At 39.1% G+C, this 19686-nt stretch overlaps 2 protein-coding genes across 5 annotated transcripts in view; one reads left to right on the top strand and one right to left on the bottom strand.

The window, feature by feature from the left end:
• Nucleotides 1-212: 212 nt before the first annotated feature.
• gmnn (geminin DNA replication inhibitor) lies at nt 213-4254 on the top strand. Its single transcript, XM_026929512.3, has 7 exons — nt 213-355; nt 1320-1385; nt 2503-2604; nt 2700-2856; nt 3069-3151; nt 3594-3704; nt 3783-4254. Exons 2-7 carry the CDS (start codon nt 1332-1334, stop codon nt 3987-3989), a joined length of 714 nt encoding a protein of 237 aa, XP_026785313.1. The 5' UTR covers nt 213-355; nt 1320-1331; the 3' UTR covers nt 3990-4254.
• Nucleotides 4255-4810: 556 nt separating this feature from the next.
• Nucleotides 4811-19686, bottom strand: part of ripor2 (RHO family interacting cell polarization regulator 2) — a 46946-nt gene continuing 32070 nt past the window's right edge. For 3 of the 4 annotated variants that reach the window (XM_026929828.3, XM_026929830.3, XM_034298508.2), the window contains exons 7-22: nt 18555-18704; nt 18373-18436; nt 17157-17200; nt 16596-16721; nt 15632-15780; nt 14766-14895; nt 12563-13198; nt 11634-11833; nt 10958-11123; nt 10580-10712; nt 9651-9812; nt 9061-9222; nt 7671-7873; nt 7423-7506; nt 7222-7312; nt 4811-6633 (exon numbers count right to left, since the gene is read on the bottom strand). In XM_026929828.3, the coding sequence (XP_026785629.2) occupies nt 6533-6633; nt 7222-7312; nt 7423-7506; nt 7671-7873; nt 9061-9222; nt 9651-9812; nt 10580-10712; nt 10958-11123; nt 11634-11833; nt 12563-13198; nt 14766-14895; nt 15632-15780; nt 16596-16721; nt 17157-17200; nt 18373-18436; nt 18555-18704 (2601 nt within the window). In that variant the 3' untranslated portion in view covers nt 4811-6532. The remainder of the gene's footprint in view (nt 6634-7221; nt 7313-7422; nt 7507-7670; nt 7874-9060; nt 9223-9650; nt 9813-10579; nt 10713-10957; nt 11124-11633; nt 11834-12562; nt 13199-14765; nt 14896-15631; nt 15781-16595; nt 16722-17156; nt 17201-18372; nt 18437-18554; nt 18705-19686) is intronic. The other variant, XM_026929829.3, reaches the window with a different exon arrangement.

Genomic DNA, 19686 nt, shown 5'->3' with positions numbered 1-19686 from the left:
GTAACATCAGGCTTGTTAGGACAGGAAAATCAAAACATCGTACAGGACCTGGAACAGCCAGCTTTTTTTTTTATAAAATATCATGCGGAATGAATGCAGGCGCCCCCTCCGCCGCCAATCTGAAACCTGAACCGTTATTTGAGTAAACGATTCGTGTCACTTCACTGAATTGAACTAAATGACTCGAATCACTTGAGAAAGATTTGTTTTGCGCGTCGCAGAGTCACGTGATCAAACTCGGAGCCGCTACTTAAGCTTGTGGCGCGCGCGCTTCTCTGTTCACATTTCAGCTCTGTACAGAAAAAGCAGCGTGTTGAAGAAGTCAAGCAGCAAAGTCGCTACGTTTTGCATTAAGGTAATTAGTTTTATGTTTGGTAGTGATCTGTTCCTCAGGAGTGTTTGTTGGAGACTTGTGGAACGTTGTTTTAAAAGTTTCGATAGGTAGCTAGCAAAGCTAAAAGTCTGGGTGTTGTATGGGCTCTGTGAAATACCTGACCCTTTTTCATTAGTTCGTTTATTCTACCCTTTTTAACTGGGTAATTTTGACTAACTTTTTCTCTAATCGTTTGCTGTTGGCTGAAAGTCTGAAGACTTGTATTTCATGGCGTTGTTTTTGCTTTGTCTGTCTGCTGTGTTTGGTTAGCTAGGTTTTGGCGCCTATGTTGGTTAGCGTTAGCTTGTTAGCTAGTCGTTTTTGTTTCTCTCAGTGATTTCTTAGCGAAATTGTTTGTTGTGCAGACTCTAATAGCACAGCCTTTTCCTTTAGTTATTTTAAGGATTATCTTATCTTTAGCTAGTTACTAGCCTTAGCTTTAGTTTTGGACATACTTGGTAAATATTGCAACAGTTATACCAGGGGTTTTGCAGCCTGGCCCCTTTCCACTGTGGAATAAATGAGGTTTCAGCTGGTTTATATATTTAATCCAAATATCCATAAGTTAGGATACATTGGGCAAATGTGTACACCTCATATTTATTCCTTGTTGCTGTTTGGTCCTATTCCTGAGTTTCTATCAGCAGAACCCAAACGTGTTTAAACTGTCGTTTTGTTAAATTTGCGGTTGGGTTAATGTTATTTATACTCGTTCACAAGCTTTAGATTAATCCCACTGAGTTGTCCAGTAAATCAGGCTTATAACTGACACCTTCTGTAAAGTCATTAGAAATCACCCAGAGCTTTTGAGAGCTGTTAATTCTTATTGTATTGTGTTCTGTGAGGTTTGGGAATGGAGAATGCTCCTGAGATGTTCCCATTGAATAAATTCACTAATGTATAGTGTGTACATTTAAGAGGATTTTTGTCTCTTAATTGTCCATAGATAACTGAAGAAATGAGCTCTGTCAGAAAAATGAAGCAAGTGGAAAATCCTCGTGAAAACTTAAAGGTATGTAAGAGGTTTACTCATTAGGTTTTGAAGTAAAATTGTTTCTAAATGCCCATGCTTGGGGTAAATGTTTTTTTTTTTTTTTAAAAAACATTGATAGTTTGCATTTTGCCTATACACAGGCCTTTCAAGCATCAGTGACTTGGCTTTCACTGCCTCTGAAGGCTGTTGGCTTTGTTCTGTTTAAAATTTGTACCATGTTGCTTTTAGTATTATGTATCCTGAAAATCCCCAATGCACAGATTGGAAAAAACCTGGTTTCTTTCTTTTTAAATGATAATGATTCATGTGTATATAACTTAGAAATATCTCCCCTGCTATTCTTAAAAACTAGCTTGCTAGTTGAACTGGGAGCTAGGTTACTAATAGTGTCATGGGTAGACAGTAGCCAAACCTGTTGAAATAAACTATAATTCAATTTTCTCAGACACTGACTTGAACTGAGGGGAACAAAAATGTGACCCAACACCAACCCAGAGTTAGCTGACCCAGAGGAGTTAACCATTTAGAAATTAGTCTGGGCGATGCTTTAAAATGGGGCGTGCCTCACATTTAGTTTGTGTAATTTATGTATTGGTCTTGATTTTAAATGAACCCTGGTCTCAGTAGTTGAATTAATCATTGCCCACACAGGCACAGCTTGCTGCATTGTGTGCTGGTGTTCAATCCTGTTAACTGTGGCTTCTACTGCTACCATGTTTGTGGGTGGAAACATTAACTAACTCCTAACTCAGCTGGCAGTAATGAGTTTTTTAACGCAAGTTCCCACAGTAATTATTTGTTTAAAGTTCATGCAGTAAGATAATCTGTAAGGACCAGTGGCTGACTGTGGGAATTTGAGGTGTTTTGCCTGGTGTAGATGACTGTCCTGCCCCTTTCCCACGCTAGCTAGGCATGCATACACAGTGCTGCTTAGCTACCGTGCTCGCTTATGTCTCACAATGACAGTTAAGAGTGTAAGTGGAGACGAAGGAGCCGTGGGAATGTATTGGTATGCTGAGAGAAGTATAGTTTCAGTTCAGACCATTTGTATATCAACCACCTTATATTTTAAGATGTTAATGCTCGCATGATACCACCTTTGAAAGCCCATATTTATCCTCTTTGTGTCTTACAGAATTTTTTTACAGCACAAACATCAGTGGCATCGTCTGGGAGGAGAACACTTCAGGTCCTCCAGCCATCTGCTGTCAATAAGCCTCTTGGGAAGATGATTGAGGTACACAGCATGATCAGCTGTTTTGAATGAAGAGCAATTGGCTAAACTGAAATAAGACCAGACGACAAAACATTTCATTTTTTTTTTTTCTCTAGACTGGGAAGGCTGTTCCTAAGAGGAAGCTATGGAGTGCTGACCAGGTGAAAGGCTCAAAGAGAGTTAAAGCTGAAGTGGCAGTGAAAAATGCAGACCCAGAAAATGAAAACCAAACTGAAGGAATCTCACAGGAAGCTTATGAGCTGATGGTCAAAGGTAACTCTAGTTGTATGAGCTTCAGTCACATTTTCTCATGTTGTCTAGATAAAGGCCCAACAGAAGTATAGTGGAAGTATTACATGTGTGGTGTCAAATTCATAAACAGGGCTTTTCCAGTCCCTCAGATGTTATTATTGTAGTTAAATCAGGGAGGTCAAGCCTAGTCACAAACATAATGGCAAGTTTGTTTGTCCACCCCACTCCCCCAGAAACCCCTACCTCTTCTTACTGGAAGGAGTTGGCAGAGGAGCGACGGAAAGCCCTTTTCAACGTTCTCCAGGAGAATGAGAAGGTCAGTGAATTTTAGCACGTAGCCCTGCTCTACTGCCTATTCTTTCAGCACAGATGACTCATCATGGCAAAGGTTTTGTTCACTGGCTTGCTGTCCAGTACGGATGCTGATCCTTTTGAAGGTTTTACCATATCTTGTTTACTGTATGATTACCCAGAATGTAAAACCAAACCCGGCCTTACAAGATGTATTAAATGTGAGCATGCCCAGATTAAAAGGCTCTTAAGCTAAATGTCAGGTTGTGCCATCTCTCATTTAGACATGAATTGCAGGTGGCTTACAATGGTAAATGTTTTATTGCCCTCTAATGAACAAACCCTGCTGAACAAGACTTTGTATTTATTAACCTGAGAGCAGGTGTATACTGTGTAGAGGAGAAAAATCATGAAGTTGAGTTTATCTACTTCTCCGTTCTCTTAATTGACAAATGTTTTCCCAACAGCTTCACAAAGAAATAGAAGCCAAAGATGAGCAGATTGCTAAGCTGCAAAGTGAAAATGATGAACTACAGGAGCTAGCACAGCATGTCCAACACATGGCTGACATGATTGAGGTAAAGTCTTGGTTGTCATTTATGCTTAATGTAGCTATAATCTTATTCAGAATACTAATTTATTAATTTGGGTGACAGCGGTTAACTGGTAAAAGTCCAGACAACTTGGAAGAACTACGAGAAATTGCCTTTGATGCAGAAGATGAGAATGAAGATCCTGAGTGCAAAAATGCAGACTCTGGAAGTGATCTGGAAGATGAGGAAACAAACACGGAAGATGCAGAGAATACCACGGTTGTGACTGAAACTGAAGATAACACTGCCCCAGATGATGCGTCAAAGTAGCTTTTAAACTTGTGCCTTGGACAATTGAGAACTGTGGCATGTGAGATGCAATGTTTGATTTTGTTAACTTGTTTCTTGACTTTCTCTTCAACAAGTGATGTGCAATTCTTTTTAAGGTGTGTTTTTTTTTTTTTTTTTTTTTTTTTTTTTTTAATTTAATCTACATTCCTGTAAAGATTTTCAAATTTGATGGTGGGTAAACATGTTATCTGTACATATGTAAAACTTTGACATGTACATGAATAAACAGCCATATTTTTATAAACCTTTTCACAGCACTTGGTATGTTAAGCTGGCTCTTGCTTTGTCTGGCAATTTGCAAACTAGATCAGTCTCTCTTTGCTGCACTGAAAACATACTGAGGATTTTGCAGTTATTTGCCATAAATTGTCTCCCATCCAAAGCAGCTAAGGCTCTGCAGTTGTGCTGGCCTCCTGTCTTCTGCTGTGATGTGGGTGTTGGATTGGTGGTGTTTTTTGGTTTTGTTGGTCAGATCCCTGTCTGGCCAATCTGCCATGAGCATTGTTGAATGGTTTTTCCTCACCATACCACACACTTTCACTGCTTGGCTGACTGCCTTAGCTGGACCTGACTCATTTGCAACAGCTTTTAACAGAGCCCTCATTATCTCCTAATGACTGGTCATCTCCGTTTCTCATCTGAGAATGATCTAGAAGAACTGTCATGTAAAATCTATAAGTGAAAACCAATTGTATAATATAACAATCACTGTCACCAATTTCACCTTGTGGATATTTAAAAAAAGGTTTATCCAATACAAAACACACAAAGGAAACAGGTTTTTGAAGGCTTTCAGTAAATAACATTATCCAAAAATAAACTTTATTGCAGCAGACAGTGGAATATTATAAACACAAAAGTGAATGGAGATATTATACAATAGGTTTGAGAGCCAGAGTACTGCATTCATTCAAATCCAAGTTGTGCTAAAGCTGTTTTATACAGCACTCCTCTACCCTGCTAACCAAAATGTATTAATCTCAAACCAGGAATGAAAAATAATACTAAAATATTTAACAGAACTTCAGGGATTTGTTAATGAAAATTTAAAAATGAGGTTTAGGTCTAGGTTTGTGTAAGCTTGGATTTGAATAATGTTCATTACACAACTCACATGAACTCTATATACAAAAGAAATCCCTTGGAGACTGGTGTTAAATTGGTTCCTTGATGGCCAAGTCCAAAAATACTATGGAAATAGAACTCAGATTGGACACAACAAAAAAATTATCTAATATGGAAAAATAGGCCAACTGTACAAAGCTCTGTGATACAGATTACAAAATAAGCCAGTTATATATTGTTCTTGTGTGAATTATGGCTTTAGAAATTTGTGAAGTGACCGATGACAAAATAACAGGCTAATATAGACACTAAAAACAAATATTTTCAGTGCTTACTAAGCACACTGGTACTCCAGTACTCTCAAAGATAATACAATATCAAGTGATCAATAAAACAACTTAAAGGTCTACAGTATTAACACATCAAAATGTGACACTGTGTGTGGTTGCAGGGAGTAATCACAAATACCAAAGAAAGTAAAATATTTAGTATATTGTGGATACAATACAATTTTATGATTAAAAAGTAAAAGCTACATGGATGTAATTAAAAAAAAAATAAATAAAGTGATGAAAAGATGAGTTAAAATCACAGTTAAAAATGAGACTCAGTAGTACAGTTACACTAGGCACAGAAGCGAGTTGGATCACGGAGCACTGTACTTTCAGTCTTCTTTGAAGCTTAACATCAAATTCACAGTAAATCCATTAAGACTTCTTACTTGAGATACCAAAAAGTGCATTTTAACATACACACACGCACGCACATACACACATCTATCTGTTCTTGCCATTCACCAGAGCATTCGTACCATATTAATGCAATACTTAATCTGCAGGATTACACTGAAGAAGCTTGCCTCTTCAGTCACTAGTGGCAGACCACCATGTCACCACCCTACTGTTCATTATTCCAAACAAGACAGCTTTGTGTGATGCTGATTGGTGGCACTGCAAAGCAAAACGAACGTTATGTGAGGTTTGGATAAACAGATATGTGCTTCTGTTATTAGCATCCACATGGTGTAGAGCCAAGCATAACAGTTAGGACTTACTTACTCACATATACACTCTGAGTAATTATGAGGGTTAGATTAAACACGTCCCTCAGAATCCCTGAAGCTGAAAAGCACAAGTCTCAGGTAGTTCAGGTAGGATATGCCACACGATACGTCAACAATGTGCTATATGTACAGGCCTCTGACAAGTGCAAGGTCAGGAACCTCAACTAGTACCAACCAATAATTAAACGGTAGTCAGAAAGAGCATCAATAATAATGTGTGATCATCATAAAAATGATAACTACTGCTTGAAGTGATCTATGCATCAGGCCCTGGTACAGAGTGGCTTTGAGGGGAACAGTGCCTCAGTTCTTAATGCCTGGACACTCTCGTGCCCCCGATAAGTGGGACAGCTGGACACAGGAACGGTAATGTGGGCTTTTGTACTTGCTGCTCTCAGAAGGCAGTGGTGACGGCAGTGCCACGACGTGTACCCAGTCGCACCATCTCCCTTGGCACTGTGTCCAACTGCTCGTATGCCAGCCGACCCTCCTCACCTGTACACAAACACACATTTCACACTCACACTCTCTGATGGTGAAACTTTCTACAGAGCAGCATAAATGGAGGGCTGACTGGGTTTGCAGCATAAACTGTATGAGAAATATTTCTTATGGACTGCCATGCAATATACAGTATGTTGCAAGTGTAGTATATATTCTTACCAGTTTAAAAAGAAGAGAAAATAAATGGTTTTCACAGATGTTTAGATTTTCCATTTTATATACCCTCTCTCCTGAATAGTGGTCGGACAACATGGGTTGTTTAGAGAAAAGCCAATGACGAGAAAGAATGTTTCAAGACGATTTGACAGAGAAGGATGCATTTATTCTCTGCTTCAAGTTCAAAACCGATGTGTCTCATGTGTCTCATGAGTCTGTGGTGCTAGTCATATAAGGTATTTATAGCAGTTAACTAATCATTATTGGTTAATCATTAAAAGGTAACTGTTGTCAGCATTCAGTCATGAAACTGTATGTAGCTGATTCTTCATAAATTTTAGTTGAGCAGCTCTGAGTTATATGCACAGTAAATGCACATTCTCTATCTTCACTGAGAAAAGCCATTGCTAACTGCTGACATACCGAAGGTGAGGAGGGTCTGTATGGCAATATGGCGGAGCTCCTCATCGGCAGAGTCACACAGTGCCACAACCGCTTTGATGCTCTCCACAGCCTGAGAAAAAAAAGAGACAAAAATGCTGTGATTTCCAAACTTTCACTAACACAATCACTTTCAACATTATCACATGACTGAAATTAAATCAGTGTGCTGCTCATACTGACCTGCAGACAGCTCAGAGCAAGACAAGCAGCTCTCTGTGCATGTGCACCTGCTTCTGATAAGGCTTGTGTGTAGCAATGCACTGCCTGACAACACACACACACACACACACACACACACACACACACACACACAAAATTAAGCCCTGAACCTCTTCCATTTAGCCTCTTGAGTCAATCAGGACTAAAGAACAACATGCATTGATTTATTAAAAGAGAGTCAGCGAGACTGTGGTGTCAATGGCACTGACCTTTGACCTAAAAAGTGGATGTGAGGCAGCGTTAGAGAGAAAGGCAGAGGCAGCTTTGCTGAGGTCAGGGTTATCAGAGGTCAGGAGGCCAGCGAGAACACGCAGCGTGTGTGTACGGGGCTGGAGGGCAGTGATGGACATTTCCTGCAACTCCTTTACAGAGCACTCAGCATCAGCAGAGCTCAAACTCTCCGCAAATGCAGCTGCAACACGCAAAACATGCACATCTTCAATATCCCTACACCCAAATCACTTCATCAACAGACAGCAGGACAAACACGACACAGACAAAATCAGTGTCATACCAGTCCATTCATAGCGAATCATTCACAGAGCAGTAACTGAATACCATGTAAAACTGTTATCTAAACATGCATAAGTGTTTACTCAGTAACAATCACTCACTCACGAAAACCAAACAGTTTTGTCATTTTGGGCTGAAACATATAAATTAAGTAACATATGGACATTTCCTACACACACTTTCTACATGGCAGCTGCTAGACTGGGGGCAATGCTGTGATTTATTTATTAAATACCTTTTCTCGGTACTATGTTAATAGGTGATCCAGCCACTACAATGTCCATGATCATGTTCGTGATGTCTTTAGCTCGATGTGGGATTACTATTTCACTACAATAAAGTGGCACATGCTGCTGTGTAACTTGCTGTTCCTGTTAACTTTATGCTCATAATGCATAGAGAAAATAAAAATTAGTTTAAAAAAATGTTTGCAGTTTTTTCTGCCAGCAGCTAATTTCTTTGCACTGAAAATTCTTGACAGTTATGTAACTTCCTGCAAAAACCCACTGTAAAATTTTTGCTTCATCAGAGAAAAAGTTTTCATTGAGACTATGTGTGTTGCACATTTTGCAAGGTTTCTTTTTCTGACATTTCCTGCTCTCAACTAAAAAGGGTAACAAAACAGACAGATTCTAGCTACCTAACTGATTACTATCAGCTGCTTTCATATCACACGTTTGTCTCAGTTTATCTTCATAGTGATCAACATCCAAAGTCAATGTCACAGAAATGAAGTAACTGAGCATATGTGATATAAGTTCTAGTGAAAATAAAGAGAATTTCATAAAATTAAACTAAGATCCTGTTTAGAGTTGATATTATACTACTGGTCAGAAGATGCTGATTAATTATAGGCTTATATAACAGCAGATTTGACTACAGTGTCATAGCATAGCAGTTTGATACTCGACACTCCCACTCTGGCTAACAGGGCAGGTAATTCACTTTTTTGAACAATTAAGTGAAACTGCTATTTAAGTTATTGGATAATACTACATATTGCTTTAATGGCAGCTATTGATAATGACTGATACATTGCTAAGTGATCCTGGCTTGAGTTTATGTGTGTATGGAAGTGTGGCTTACCCTCTCTGGCCACCTCCAGCAGGTGTTGGTCCATGTCTATGACATTGTGCTTGGTGGCGTAGCTGTAAAACTGGAACACTGTCAAAACGTCTTGTGACAGAAAGGAAGGGGTGGAGGCGAGCTCATTCCTGTCCATCATTTCAGCCACCACCAGCCTGATCACTGCGCGTGCACACACACACACACACACACACACACACACACACACACACACACACACACACACACACACACACACGCACACACACCTCTTAAATTAATGACTATGTAATGTTCAGGTACAAATGTGCCAAGCCCAAAACAATCTAACTTTGTAATCTCCTACCACTATTATAACTATTACTTCTGTATTGTTAACCCCTTAAAAGCCATGCTTCTCGTTCATGTATTCACTTTAAAGTATATTATTCAATAAGTACTACGAATTCAGTAATTACAGTGAAACTAACATGAAAAGGTATGTAGCTACAAGAGTGAGGAATGTAAGTCTTGGTGTTTAAAGAGCTAAGCAGGAAAGAGAGGAAACAGTAAGATGTGTGAGGCTGCAGTATAGTGTAATGTGGTGTGGTGTGGTGTGGTGTGGCATGTACCCAGGTCTGTGCTGTGAGGGTGAGTCTCCTGCAGTGGTGCAGTGAAGCGTTGCTGCATGTGTTTGAGGACTCGCTCCACTGTACTGTGAAACAGGCTTCCCGAACCAGCACACTCACACCACATTGACAGCAGCGCTGACCGCTCTGCCAGCCCAGGCAGCACTGAGCACACATACAGACAGTGTTAGTGATATTTTACACCTGCCAACATACACATATTTATCTGTACCAAAACTGTGGTTTGGTAACATATATACTATGTATCACAAGAATCTGAATGCTGCAGGCATAACATCTTTAATTCACCTGAAGGGAATTTGATGTAAACCTCAAAAAAGCTCCAGCTAATTTGGAGGTAATTCACACATGGCCTTATCAAAACATGTTTGTTTTCACACAGGCGAATTTCTGAATCAATTGTATAACTGATTGTTGTTATTGTCCTTATGTTTATTTCATTCATGTACTATTTAATTAGTTTTGCACGGCACTAAACAGCTTGGGTGTAAACTGTTAGTCAAAGCTGCTTGCTTATCTATAAAACAAATGTAGAGTTCTATTTATTCACTCTACATATCTAGAAGGCCTTCTGTCTTCTTTGGAGGCCACAACCTTTGTAAAACCTGAAACTGGTAGTAATGTGACAATTTCAGCCAATCATGTTATTTAATGCCTGGCCCAAAAGTGACTCACTTTCACATGATTTGTCAAAGTTTAGTTAAAGGCAACCCACAGGATACTGTTTTCAGCAGACCAGAGATTGATTCCCTCCACCCACACAGACATACACTTAACACAACATACCAAAGCCTCAGTGCAAACAGCCTCAAGTACAGAAACAAACACAAGTGTGAAACTGCCCTTATTTGTATATATTTGAGTGCTGGGTGAGATCTCTTCATATCAAGCACAGAAGCTCACACACTCACCCTCAGCAGCTGAGCTGATGCTTCCCAGCCACTCTATGCTGTTCTCTGTTAACTCCTCAAGCAACTCAGTTTGGACAGAAAGTTTGTTCAGATAGGCCTTATTCTGCCATGTGCTTCCTCCTAAAGTCAACATCTATGACCACATAAACAAATTATTAGTGTTTTATGTCAACAACTGTAACAAATTTAACGTTTACACACATCACATTCAGAGTGTTGTGCTTCTAGATACACAATGTTTACTGTTAAACAGAGAAACTATAAACTATTACTATAGAGCTTGCCAGCATGACAAGGAGAAATTAGCACACTACAACTGTGATTGCTGTAGAGCTCTGTGGGTTGGGGTGTGTGTGAATGTGTGTGTGTGTATCTCACCTGAATGAGATGGTTGCAGTATTGCAAATGAATAACGATGGCCATATCCAGACTGTCATTGCCTGTGCTAAGTGGCAGGGGGCTCCCCGCCACACTGTTACCCACACCTGTGTCCTCTGTCAGGGCTTCACTCAGATGACCTCGGGCCTCTGGATGCCGACTTGGCCTGTTACACACACATGCACGTTCAAGAGAGAGAGAGATTAAAAAAAGAGAGGCTGTTTACAGATGCTATAACACAAGTGATAACAGGAACTTATTTTGTAGCCGTTCCACAACATTAAAAGTAACTGGAAATGGAGAAAGTGTATGATGTGTCTAATAAATAAAAAACTGTTCATGTCAAATTGTTGAAGTATAAGAGAGAAGTCCTTCATAGCTGATATTTTGTTAGTAGATGTTTAAAACATTCATTCACTCATTCAGCTATCTTTTTAGAAGTGGAGACTGGTTCTCTAAATCACTAAATTGCTGCCCTGGTAAAAACTAACTGCTAACAGAGATGGATTCTTTTTTATATTGATATTCACACACATATGTTATTACTGCAATCTACTGCTTAAAATATATATTATTGCCAAATTAGTCTTGTCTTTCATACAAGCACAGAGAGAGACACAGGTGAAAGGTTAAAGAAAGATTCACACAGTAGAGGAACTGTAGACAGAGAGCTTACCCGATCCTTTCAGTCTCCATGTCGAAGAATACAGAGCGTGAGACAGCGGTGTTGTCATCCCCAGTGTCTTCGTCATCAAAGTCTGAGGTGTTGAGGAAGTCAAAACTCTCTAGAGCAATCTCCACAGTCACGCTGAGACTCGAGGAGCGACTCCTGTGAGCAGGACCTCGGCACTGAGGAGACACAACAGCTGTTAAACCCTAAAAAACAGAGAGATGGCTCTGAACCCTATAGCTTTCAGTGCACTGAGGTAAAAATGCCATTAAAAACAGACTGTGGTTTGATTGAAGGGTGTGAGAAAGGTGCTATATAAGTCTAAAACAAATATTATTAAGTATTACACAGTGACGGCATGGAGGTAACAGTGACCACCAAATATATTTTTACCCAATTTTTATCCCAGCATAGCTGCAAACCATATCCCCTAGCCATTCTACTACACATACCAGGGAGGGTAAAGGCTAACATACATTTTTTCTGTGGTACATGAAGCTAGTCACCACATTTCTTAAAACCGATGCTCGTGCAGTGTCACAGAGCAGCAGGACATGAGGGTGGAGGAGAGTGTTAATTCTGAAAATTCTACTGAATCACAACAGAACTCCTCCTTAGTCAGAGAGAGGATTAATAGCTTAATAATGAATCTAAAAAAAACCTTGACATTAATCATGTTAACAAACAGTACACAATAAATTTTTAAAAAAATTAACCAGTTAAAAGATACAACAATTTAACATCAGCCAAATAGATAATTTTAACTAAGGTTGCCAATACTGCAGCCAATCATATTTATTCAAATGAGAAAGCCAAAAACTGTGTTCACGAATGAATACTTTGGAGATGGTCATCACCACTGACAATTCTGACTAAAAGAAAAAATAAATCTTGAAAATCTAGGAAAACCCTGATTAGCAGTACCCATCTCTCACCTTGAGCAGGTCCTCCAGCTTCATCACTTCCTGTTCGAGGTCCTGAAGCTCTCGGCAGCGCTGGGCCACGCTCTCCAGCTTCATTAGCAGGCTGTGGATGGCCTCCTCCAGGCTGCTCTCTCCAGCCCAGCTCAGAGTAGTTGGTTCAGGCAGGATATCAGAGGAAGTGAGCCTCCGTACCAGCTGCCTGGTCAGACTGCCCTCCTCCCCATCCAGCTCCACTGGCTTCAGCTCTGAGCTCTCATCATGGCTGCCAGGCTCCAGGAATACAACATCCTCTGGCCCCACAGCTGAGACCTGGCCTTCTGAGGAGAGCGAGGGTGCTGTGGACTCATACCCATGCTGACACTCCACTCGCTCCCACTCGCGCTCTGATTCTGCCTCACTGGCGCTTGCAAGGCTGGCACTTACACTGGTGCTCTCCTCCTCTTCCTCACCATCCTCTTCCTCACCAGGCTGATCTAAGGCAGGAAGCTGAGGTGGTTGGTCACTTTCAGGAGGTGTTACAGTGATCTCAGGATGTGATTGGCCAGGAGCTGGGCTAGAAGCTGGTGTATCGGAGAAGGTGAAGGACAGGCGCTTGCACTCGGCTACACCACAGCCGCCATTTTCGAAAACATCATCAGGCAATGTGGACTGTGAGAGCAAATGAGGGAGGAACAGAAAAAATCATCTCAGGCAATCATCACAGCAACCTCAATCATTTAAATGGTGCAGATCTATATGCAGTAAAGCAAGCAGAAATGGAAATATTAAAAGACTGAGATGCAGGAACTGGGTGCAACAGATCTGTAAGTTTAGCAAGACCACCACACACACACACATGCTTTGAAGGTAGTTGGGCACACACAATGACCTGACTCACGTAGACTTCCAGACTGGATCTGGGACGAGGCCGCAGTGCAGCCAAGTCACCAAATGAGCGACTGCGTCTGAGTTTCTCTAAGAGACTGTCCCTGAGTGTATGCAGGAATGAGAGGTGGGGGCCCTGACGAGGCTGAGGCTGCCATGTCTGTGCACCCGTCCCAATACACACACATTTAGTCACACACATACACAGCAGGGAGATGGGATGTTGACAATGAAGGCCGGGGCAGGTAGTTAATTGGTGTTAATGAAGCATAGCAAAATAGACAATATGCAAATCACACGCACATGTGCTATAAATAGCAGGGTACCAATAATCAGGAGTGTATCAAGCTCAGAATGTTGAGAATTCTGGTTTCAAGATTAATCTGATGTGATTGTAATGTATATATTTAAAAAGTCATAGGGACCCTAAATCCAGGATTACTTTCTAAATATAGCTGAGTGCAGAACTTTGCACCCCCATGAAAAGAGAAAAGAATGTACAGCTATTTTTCTATTTTTATAGACAATTTATGTACAGAAAAATAGGAATGATAAATATCCTGACATACACTATTTGACTATTTTACTTGTGTTAATGTAGTGGCATCTGTGAAACCTGACCCACAAGTTATCTTGTTAGTATAAATAAAATTTCCGCTTTTTGTACATGATTGCAGGTTTTATTAGAAATCAACTGGCAGTACACAGTGTGAATAACTGATGGCTTTCTAGGGAAATTCTACTAAAGTGGTTGGCTTTAATATGGGGTTAAGTTTGTACAGTAGGCAAAAGCTAACCCTTAAAAAAAAAAAAAAAAAATGAAACCCATCATTCCGTGACCATTTGTGATATTATACGGAGGGAAAATCATCATCTGATTCTCAAATTCAGCATTAGGACACTGGCTCATGTAACTTTTTTTTTTTTTTAAAGCTGTGTTTTTCCTGTTTGTACCATTGTTAGGAATCTCACACAAAGGGATGTTCAATCAAGAACGCTTATTTAAATATTAGACCATGGCCAGACACTTCTCAGATCTCATGACTCTGTCTTATTTTCATTCAAACTCACTTGGATGTTTACACTCAAGTTTGGTATCATTTTAAATATTTTAAATAATTGATACTATGTTCACTGGGACTTAGAAATATTATATATTTACACTTTAGTACACATGTTCCCAACCCTGGTCCTGGAGAACCCCCTGCACATTTTAGTGTTTTCACTCTTATAACATATGCACAATTTAGTAAGAGCTGTTAATTAGCTGCTTAGTTGAAAAAAGCTTTCATGGTTCACACAGAATGCATGAACTCACTGATTAAATCTACCTAAAAGAACTAAGACTCACAAAGAATGTTGCATCTTGGAAGGTGGGGGTCTCAGGCGTGCCCTGGCTGTACACTGACACTCGTCTCTGCAGGGCAGTAGCTTTGCTCACGTTACCCGAGGACAGGGTCAGGTCCTCCACATCAAATGGACTGCATGGAAAGAGATACAGCGTTATTCATTTGAGAAAGGAAATCTTCAGTCAGTCCCTTAACTCCCCAGCAGAGGGCAGCATACTTCAATTTATTCTAGAGGTATTCTATTTTGGTGCGTCCCAAAACTCTAAATGATGCCACCTTTATTCCTTGATCCTACATCCTTCAGCCTGTGAGACAGAAATCGATCAAAGTTTGCCATCTTTAAGGTTGTTCAGTTCTTAAAATGCACTTGGAAGAATCAAGGAACAAGCCGAGACGAGGCTTTTGGTTCAAGGATACACAGGTGTTTCTTACACGGAAGTATTTTTTATTTTGCCATTTTTTGCATGAAAGTCAATTGATACACCTCGCTAAAAATAGAGGAGTCATGTGTTGAGTAGAACCTTGTTTAAGTTGAAATGTCAACATTTAAGAATGCAATTATGTTTTAATTAAGGATAAATGAGTTTTTACTCATTTATTTTACTCACAGCAGTAATTACTGTTGTGTACAAGCAGATCTGTTATACAGTTAATACATCATCAATAAATGAATTCACTAAAGTCACTTTAAAATGACACTTGGCACGCACATTTGTTTTCGATTCCTCCTGTGCTCGTTTCCTTTTTTTGCATGCTTTCTCCGCTTCCTCAGAAGGAGAAGTTTAGAAGCAAGTAGAGGAAGCAAGGAATGGAAACAAGGAGGTGCAATTAATGAATAGAAGCACCCTTTAAGTCTGTTGCTACTTACAACCAGGTGACCTCTAGGTTCAGTTTGATGGTGCCCAGGTCATTGACGTCCACAGCCACCACCTGAGGCATGGCAGTGAATAGGTCCTTGGTCTCACAGATCACACTGCCCACCAGGACATGAGTAGCAAGCCCCTTCAGCTCGGTTACCTGAGGAAAAGTCACCAATAGTTAGTATTTCAGTCAGGGATCACATTTCAACTTTTTAAAAAATCAACTCAAATCAATATTTTAAAAAGTTGAAATATAAGCAATTTTATATTTTCTTCAATATTCTTTTCTTGAAGTATTCTTCAAGAAAACATGATTTGTAAATGGTTAAGTCCTCTTAGATGGACAATACTGTTTCTACAGACTGTTGTTTGCGCCAAATTTGTTAGCACAGTGTTAAAGTCAGATTTTCCGTTTAAAAAGATCTGTTTAGTATTTCCATTAAAAAAAGAATTGAGCACAAAAAAGACATATAGTGATTCAATCACTTCCCAGCCCTGAACCAATTACATCTAAAATTAAATACTTTTCGCTACAGAACCTATGTGCTAAGCAGCTAGCTAGCTAGCTAGCTTAGCTAATATCAGTGAGAGCAAACTTTGTTAGGATAAAGAGCATATATATTTTGACAGCCTTGGCTACTATTAAAATAATTCACTAAGAAGACAATAGTTCATGTTAAAACTCAGACAGTGATACCAATCTGTGTAAAATGTGAGCTAGTTTACTAGCAGTTAGCAAGTCAGCTATGACAAGAGGAAATGGGGGCATTTGCAAATTGCATATTCATGAATGTATATATATAAATCCTGACATTTTAATTAGGGGGATTGGGTAGACATGTTCCAAGACCATTTATAGCCTTTTCCTGGATATTAAAAAAAGTAATGCATTTATTATTTTAGACAGATTATTTTTAATGGTTTACAATCCGATGTTCAGGGATAATTGTTGCATAGTATCTTTCACTGCACCTTTATGGAGATGAGATCTGTGATTAGAGGCATAAAGATCATCTCCTCTCCATCCCAGCTCTGCCTGGAGTTTGCCTCAATTTTCCCTTTCAGCTTCCAGCGCTGCCGTCCGTACCGCATGAAAATCTGCAGCAGGAGTGGGAGGACAGAGATGAGAGGAACACAAAGGTAAGGAGGGAGAGATGGTGGGCTGGAAAAGGCAGAGGCAGGCTCATGTGCCCACTCCATCAGTGCTGCACAGTAACTAAAGGGAAGGAACATCCAGCACATGTACTGTAGTGATCTTTAGTTTTTCATAGTCTAATAAACACTATTTCACTGAGCTGGGAGGAGAGTTTCTGATGTGCTGCTGGATCAGAGCTGAGAGTGTTGCTACGGCAACAGCCACTATGGATGTACTTAGAAGATTTTCTGGCATTTCATATGAGCAATGTAATTGGGGAGGAGTGCAATGCATTTATATACCAGAATTACAGAAAAGACTCCAGGAAACCCTATCGACATTGGAAGATTTTGGCATGCAACACTAATAATACTAATACTATGTAACCCGCTGCTTACCTCATACTGATCGCCTGGACAAAGCCTCGCAAAGCCAGCCAAACCTGAGGTAGAGAACACATGTTCAGAAATTTGTTTATTAACCCTTTTAGGTTTAAACATTACATTATCAATTACATTACACTGTTTAAATCCAGCACAAACTTTTCATTACTATCTGATGTTGAACACAAATGCTAAAGTTAAGATGTATGTATTTCTTCCACTTTATTATTTTTCATTGATTTTGCAAATAAAAAAAGGTAACTGCACATCTCTAATCTATATGTATGAGTCTGTGCACATCTTTACTACTTGTTTAATAAGTTTAAGGAGTTTAAGGCTTGTCGATAGCACAAATGCCTGGAAAGATTTTCAAGTAAAAAAAAAAATGTATAGTGAACATGGTAGCGGCGATGCTTTGGGTCTAAAAGGGTTAACTGATGGTTCTATCTAGTTGAAAATGAGTTAACCACATAACTGTGTAATTATTAGTTTGCACAAAAAATGTGCAAACATTCATATAAACGATCAACATTCGTATAAACGGTTCTAAATTGAACATTTAGGAGAAACACTTTTAAAATAGGGCATGTTTATCCTAATGTTAAGTCCTCTAATGTTTTCAGGCTAAGAGAAATTGACTTAATGAGAAAAGCTACAAAAAAATGTATTGTATGCTCCAAGTAAAAAGTTAAATGTGAAAGTGATAAAGCTCGCAGTTTAGATCTTAGAGAATGCAAAAAATAAAACATTGAACAACATATATGGTAATAACATCATAAGAGTCTTTTTAATGGTTTGTACTGCTGTGTTATTGCCATTTATTAATTGTTTACTGAGAATGAAGTATTGCTTAATGAGCAACAGCCAGCTAGATCTTTATAATCTCAAACAGTGTTTGAGCATATAAATTAATACAGTCCTCCTTGTGTCTGGCCAGTGTTCACTGTGTTCAAAATCCACTTTCTCATGTTCTCAGAATTTTAATATTGTTTTTCTTTAAAAAAAAAAAAAAAAAAAAAAAACATTATTACAAAACATTTGAAGTTAGTGTGTCCAATTTTTTGATCTGTAAATGTAGATTCCGCAGTATCTCAGAATTTTGCTGCAGTTCGAATCTGGAATGTCAAAACATTGAAGCCCCATATCCCATAACTGCTCTTAACCCAGATACAGCCTTATAATACTAATTTAAAATTAACATTCACCTCCAATACACCAAAAGCTTAGTTACCTTTCATTTTGATATGGAATTCTCCCAACAGGTTCTCCAGCTCCCCCTCAAATGTGCTCATGTTCTATAGAAAACAAGAGATACAGATAAGCTACCACCATGCTGCCAAGAAATGTAACAGGGAATGTAACAGGGCTTCAGTGTAGCTAGTGGCACAGTTGTGTTGGTGTGAGAGAGATGACCTCTGTGTATTCTTTGTAGCGCCGGTTGACCTCAGTCAGGCTCTCTCGTGTCCCTTTAGTAGAAGGTGAAGCAGTGAAGGCTTGCTTCATTTTACTGGCGCCATCTCGTAGCCTCCTTTGAATACAGAAGCCCTCATATAACTCATCCACCTGCAGCAATAAATACATACTCTATTAGTCTCAAGAACTTCATACACATACACACCCACACAAACAATCCATAAATGTATCGTATAACAGAGAGGTATGGAGGCCTGGAGTGCATTCAGAAGACCATTTAACAGTTCCCTAACAATACTACTACTACTACTACTACCACTAATATTACTAATCTGTTAATAATTTGACTGAGGGCTAAATCAGAACAAAACCCAACCCAAGTAAAATTTCTGACTGAGATGTGTTATCTGTTTAATAATTTCTTGTATAGAAGAGTAAATGCCATGCAACATTTATGTATGATCATACATATGTTGGGTGGGAAAAAAAAGGCTCGCAATCAAGGTAATTTATTTGAAATAATGACAATGTGTTTTTAAAAGGTTACAGTCTCAATTATGGAGATTGTGCTAATAGAGATATCAATATTCTGATTTTTCCCCGATAGCAAAGTTCCATTTTTAAAAAATCACAATAAACATTTTAGTCCAGAACTCTTAGCCTAAAAAAGAAAACATTCGCTTTCTAATTATCATTAACATTATTTGTAAAATGTTATATGTGATGTTTTGTTCTAGGACTATTCTATCTTTTTAGGTAAATTCTTTCGTCCTTTTTTCTCTTTTGGCTGAAAAACAAATGTTTTGACCAAGTTTGGTGACATACATAATAAATATAGTAATCTGATGTTACTATATTTATTATGGATATCACCAAATTTGGTCAAAACTTTTGTTTGCATTTGAGAGCATGGGAGATTGGGGAAAGAGGATGGGGCTTCCAGGCAGTGTCGATTAATATCGAAGGACTAAACAACTGGACAAATCATTTCAGATTCATATGTTGATTGGCTCATCTCCTGTTACACTAGAGAGATTATATTACTGTATTTTTGAGTGATAACTTGTACAAATGTACTCAGATGTTAAACTGTGGATCTGCTACAGAAAATGCCAACACAAATAGGTTGGCA

This window comes from Pangasianodon hypophthalmus, chromosome 23 (assembly GCF_027358585.1).
Source record: "Pangasianodon hypophthalmus isolate fPanHyp1 chromosome 23, fPanHyp1.pri, whole genome shotgun sequence".
In the NCBI taxonomy this organism is placed as follows: Eukaryota; Metazoa; Chordata; class Actinopteri; order Siluriformes; family Pangasiidae; genus Pangasianodon; species Pangasianodon hypophthalmus.
Note: the sequence above shows the minus strand (reverse complement) of the source record. Positions and strands in the feature narration are given on the sequence as shown.

Coding starts and splice junctions, on each gene's coding strand:
- gmnn (XM_026929512.3), top strand. CDS start 1,332: ATGAGCTCTGTCAGAAAAATGAAGCAAGTGGAAAATCCTCGTGAAAAC. Junction 2,605..2,699: donor CTCTTGGGAAGATGATTGAG/GTACACAGCATG, acceptor TTTTTTCTCTAG/ACTGGGAAGGCTGTTCCTAA. Junction 2,857..3,068: donor TTATGAGCTGATGGTCAAAG/GTAACTCTAGTT, acceptor CCACTCCCCCAG/AAACCCCTACCTCTTCTTAC.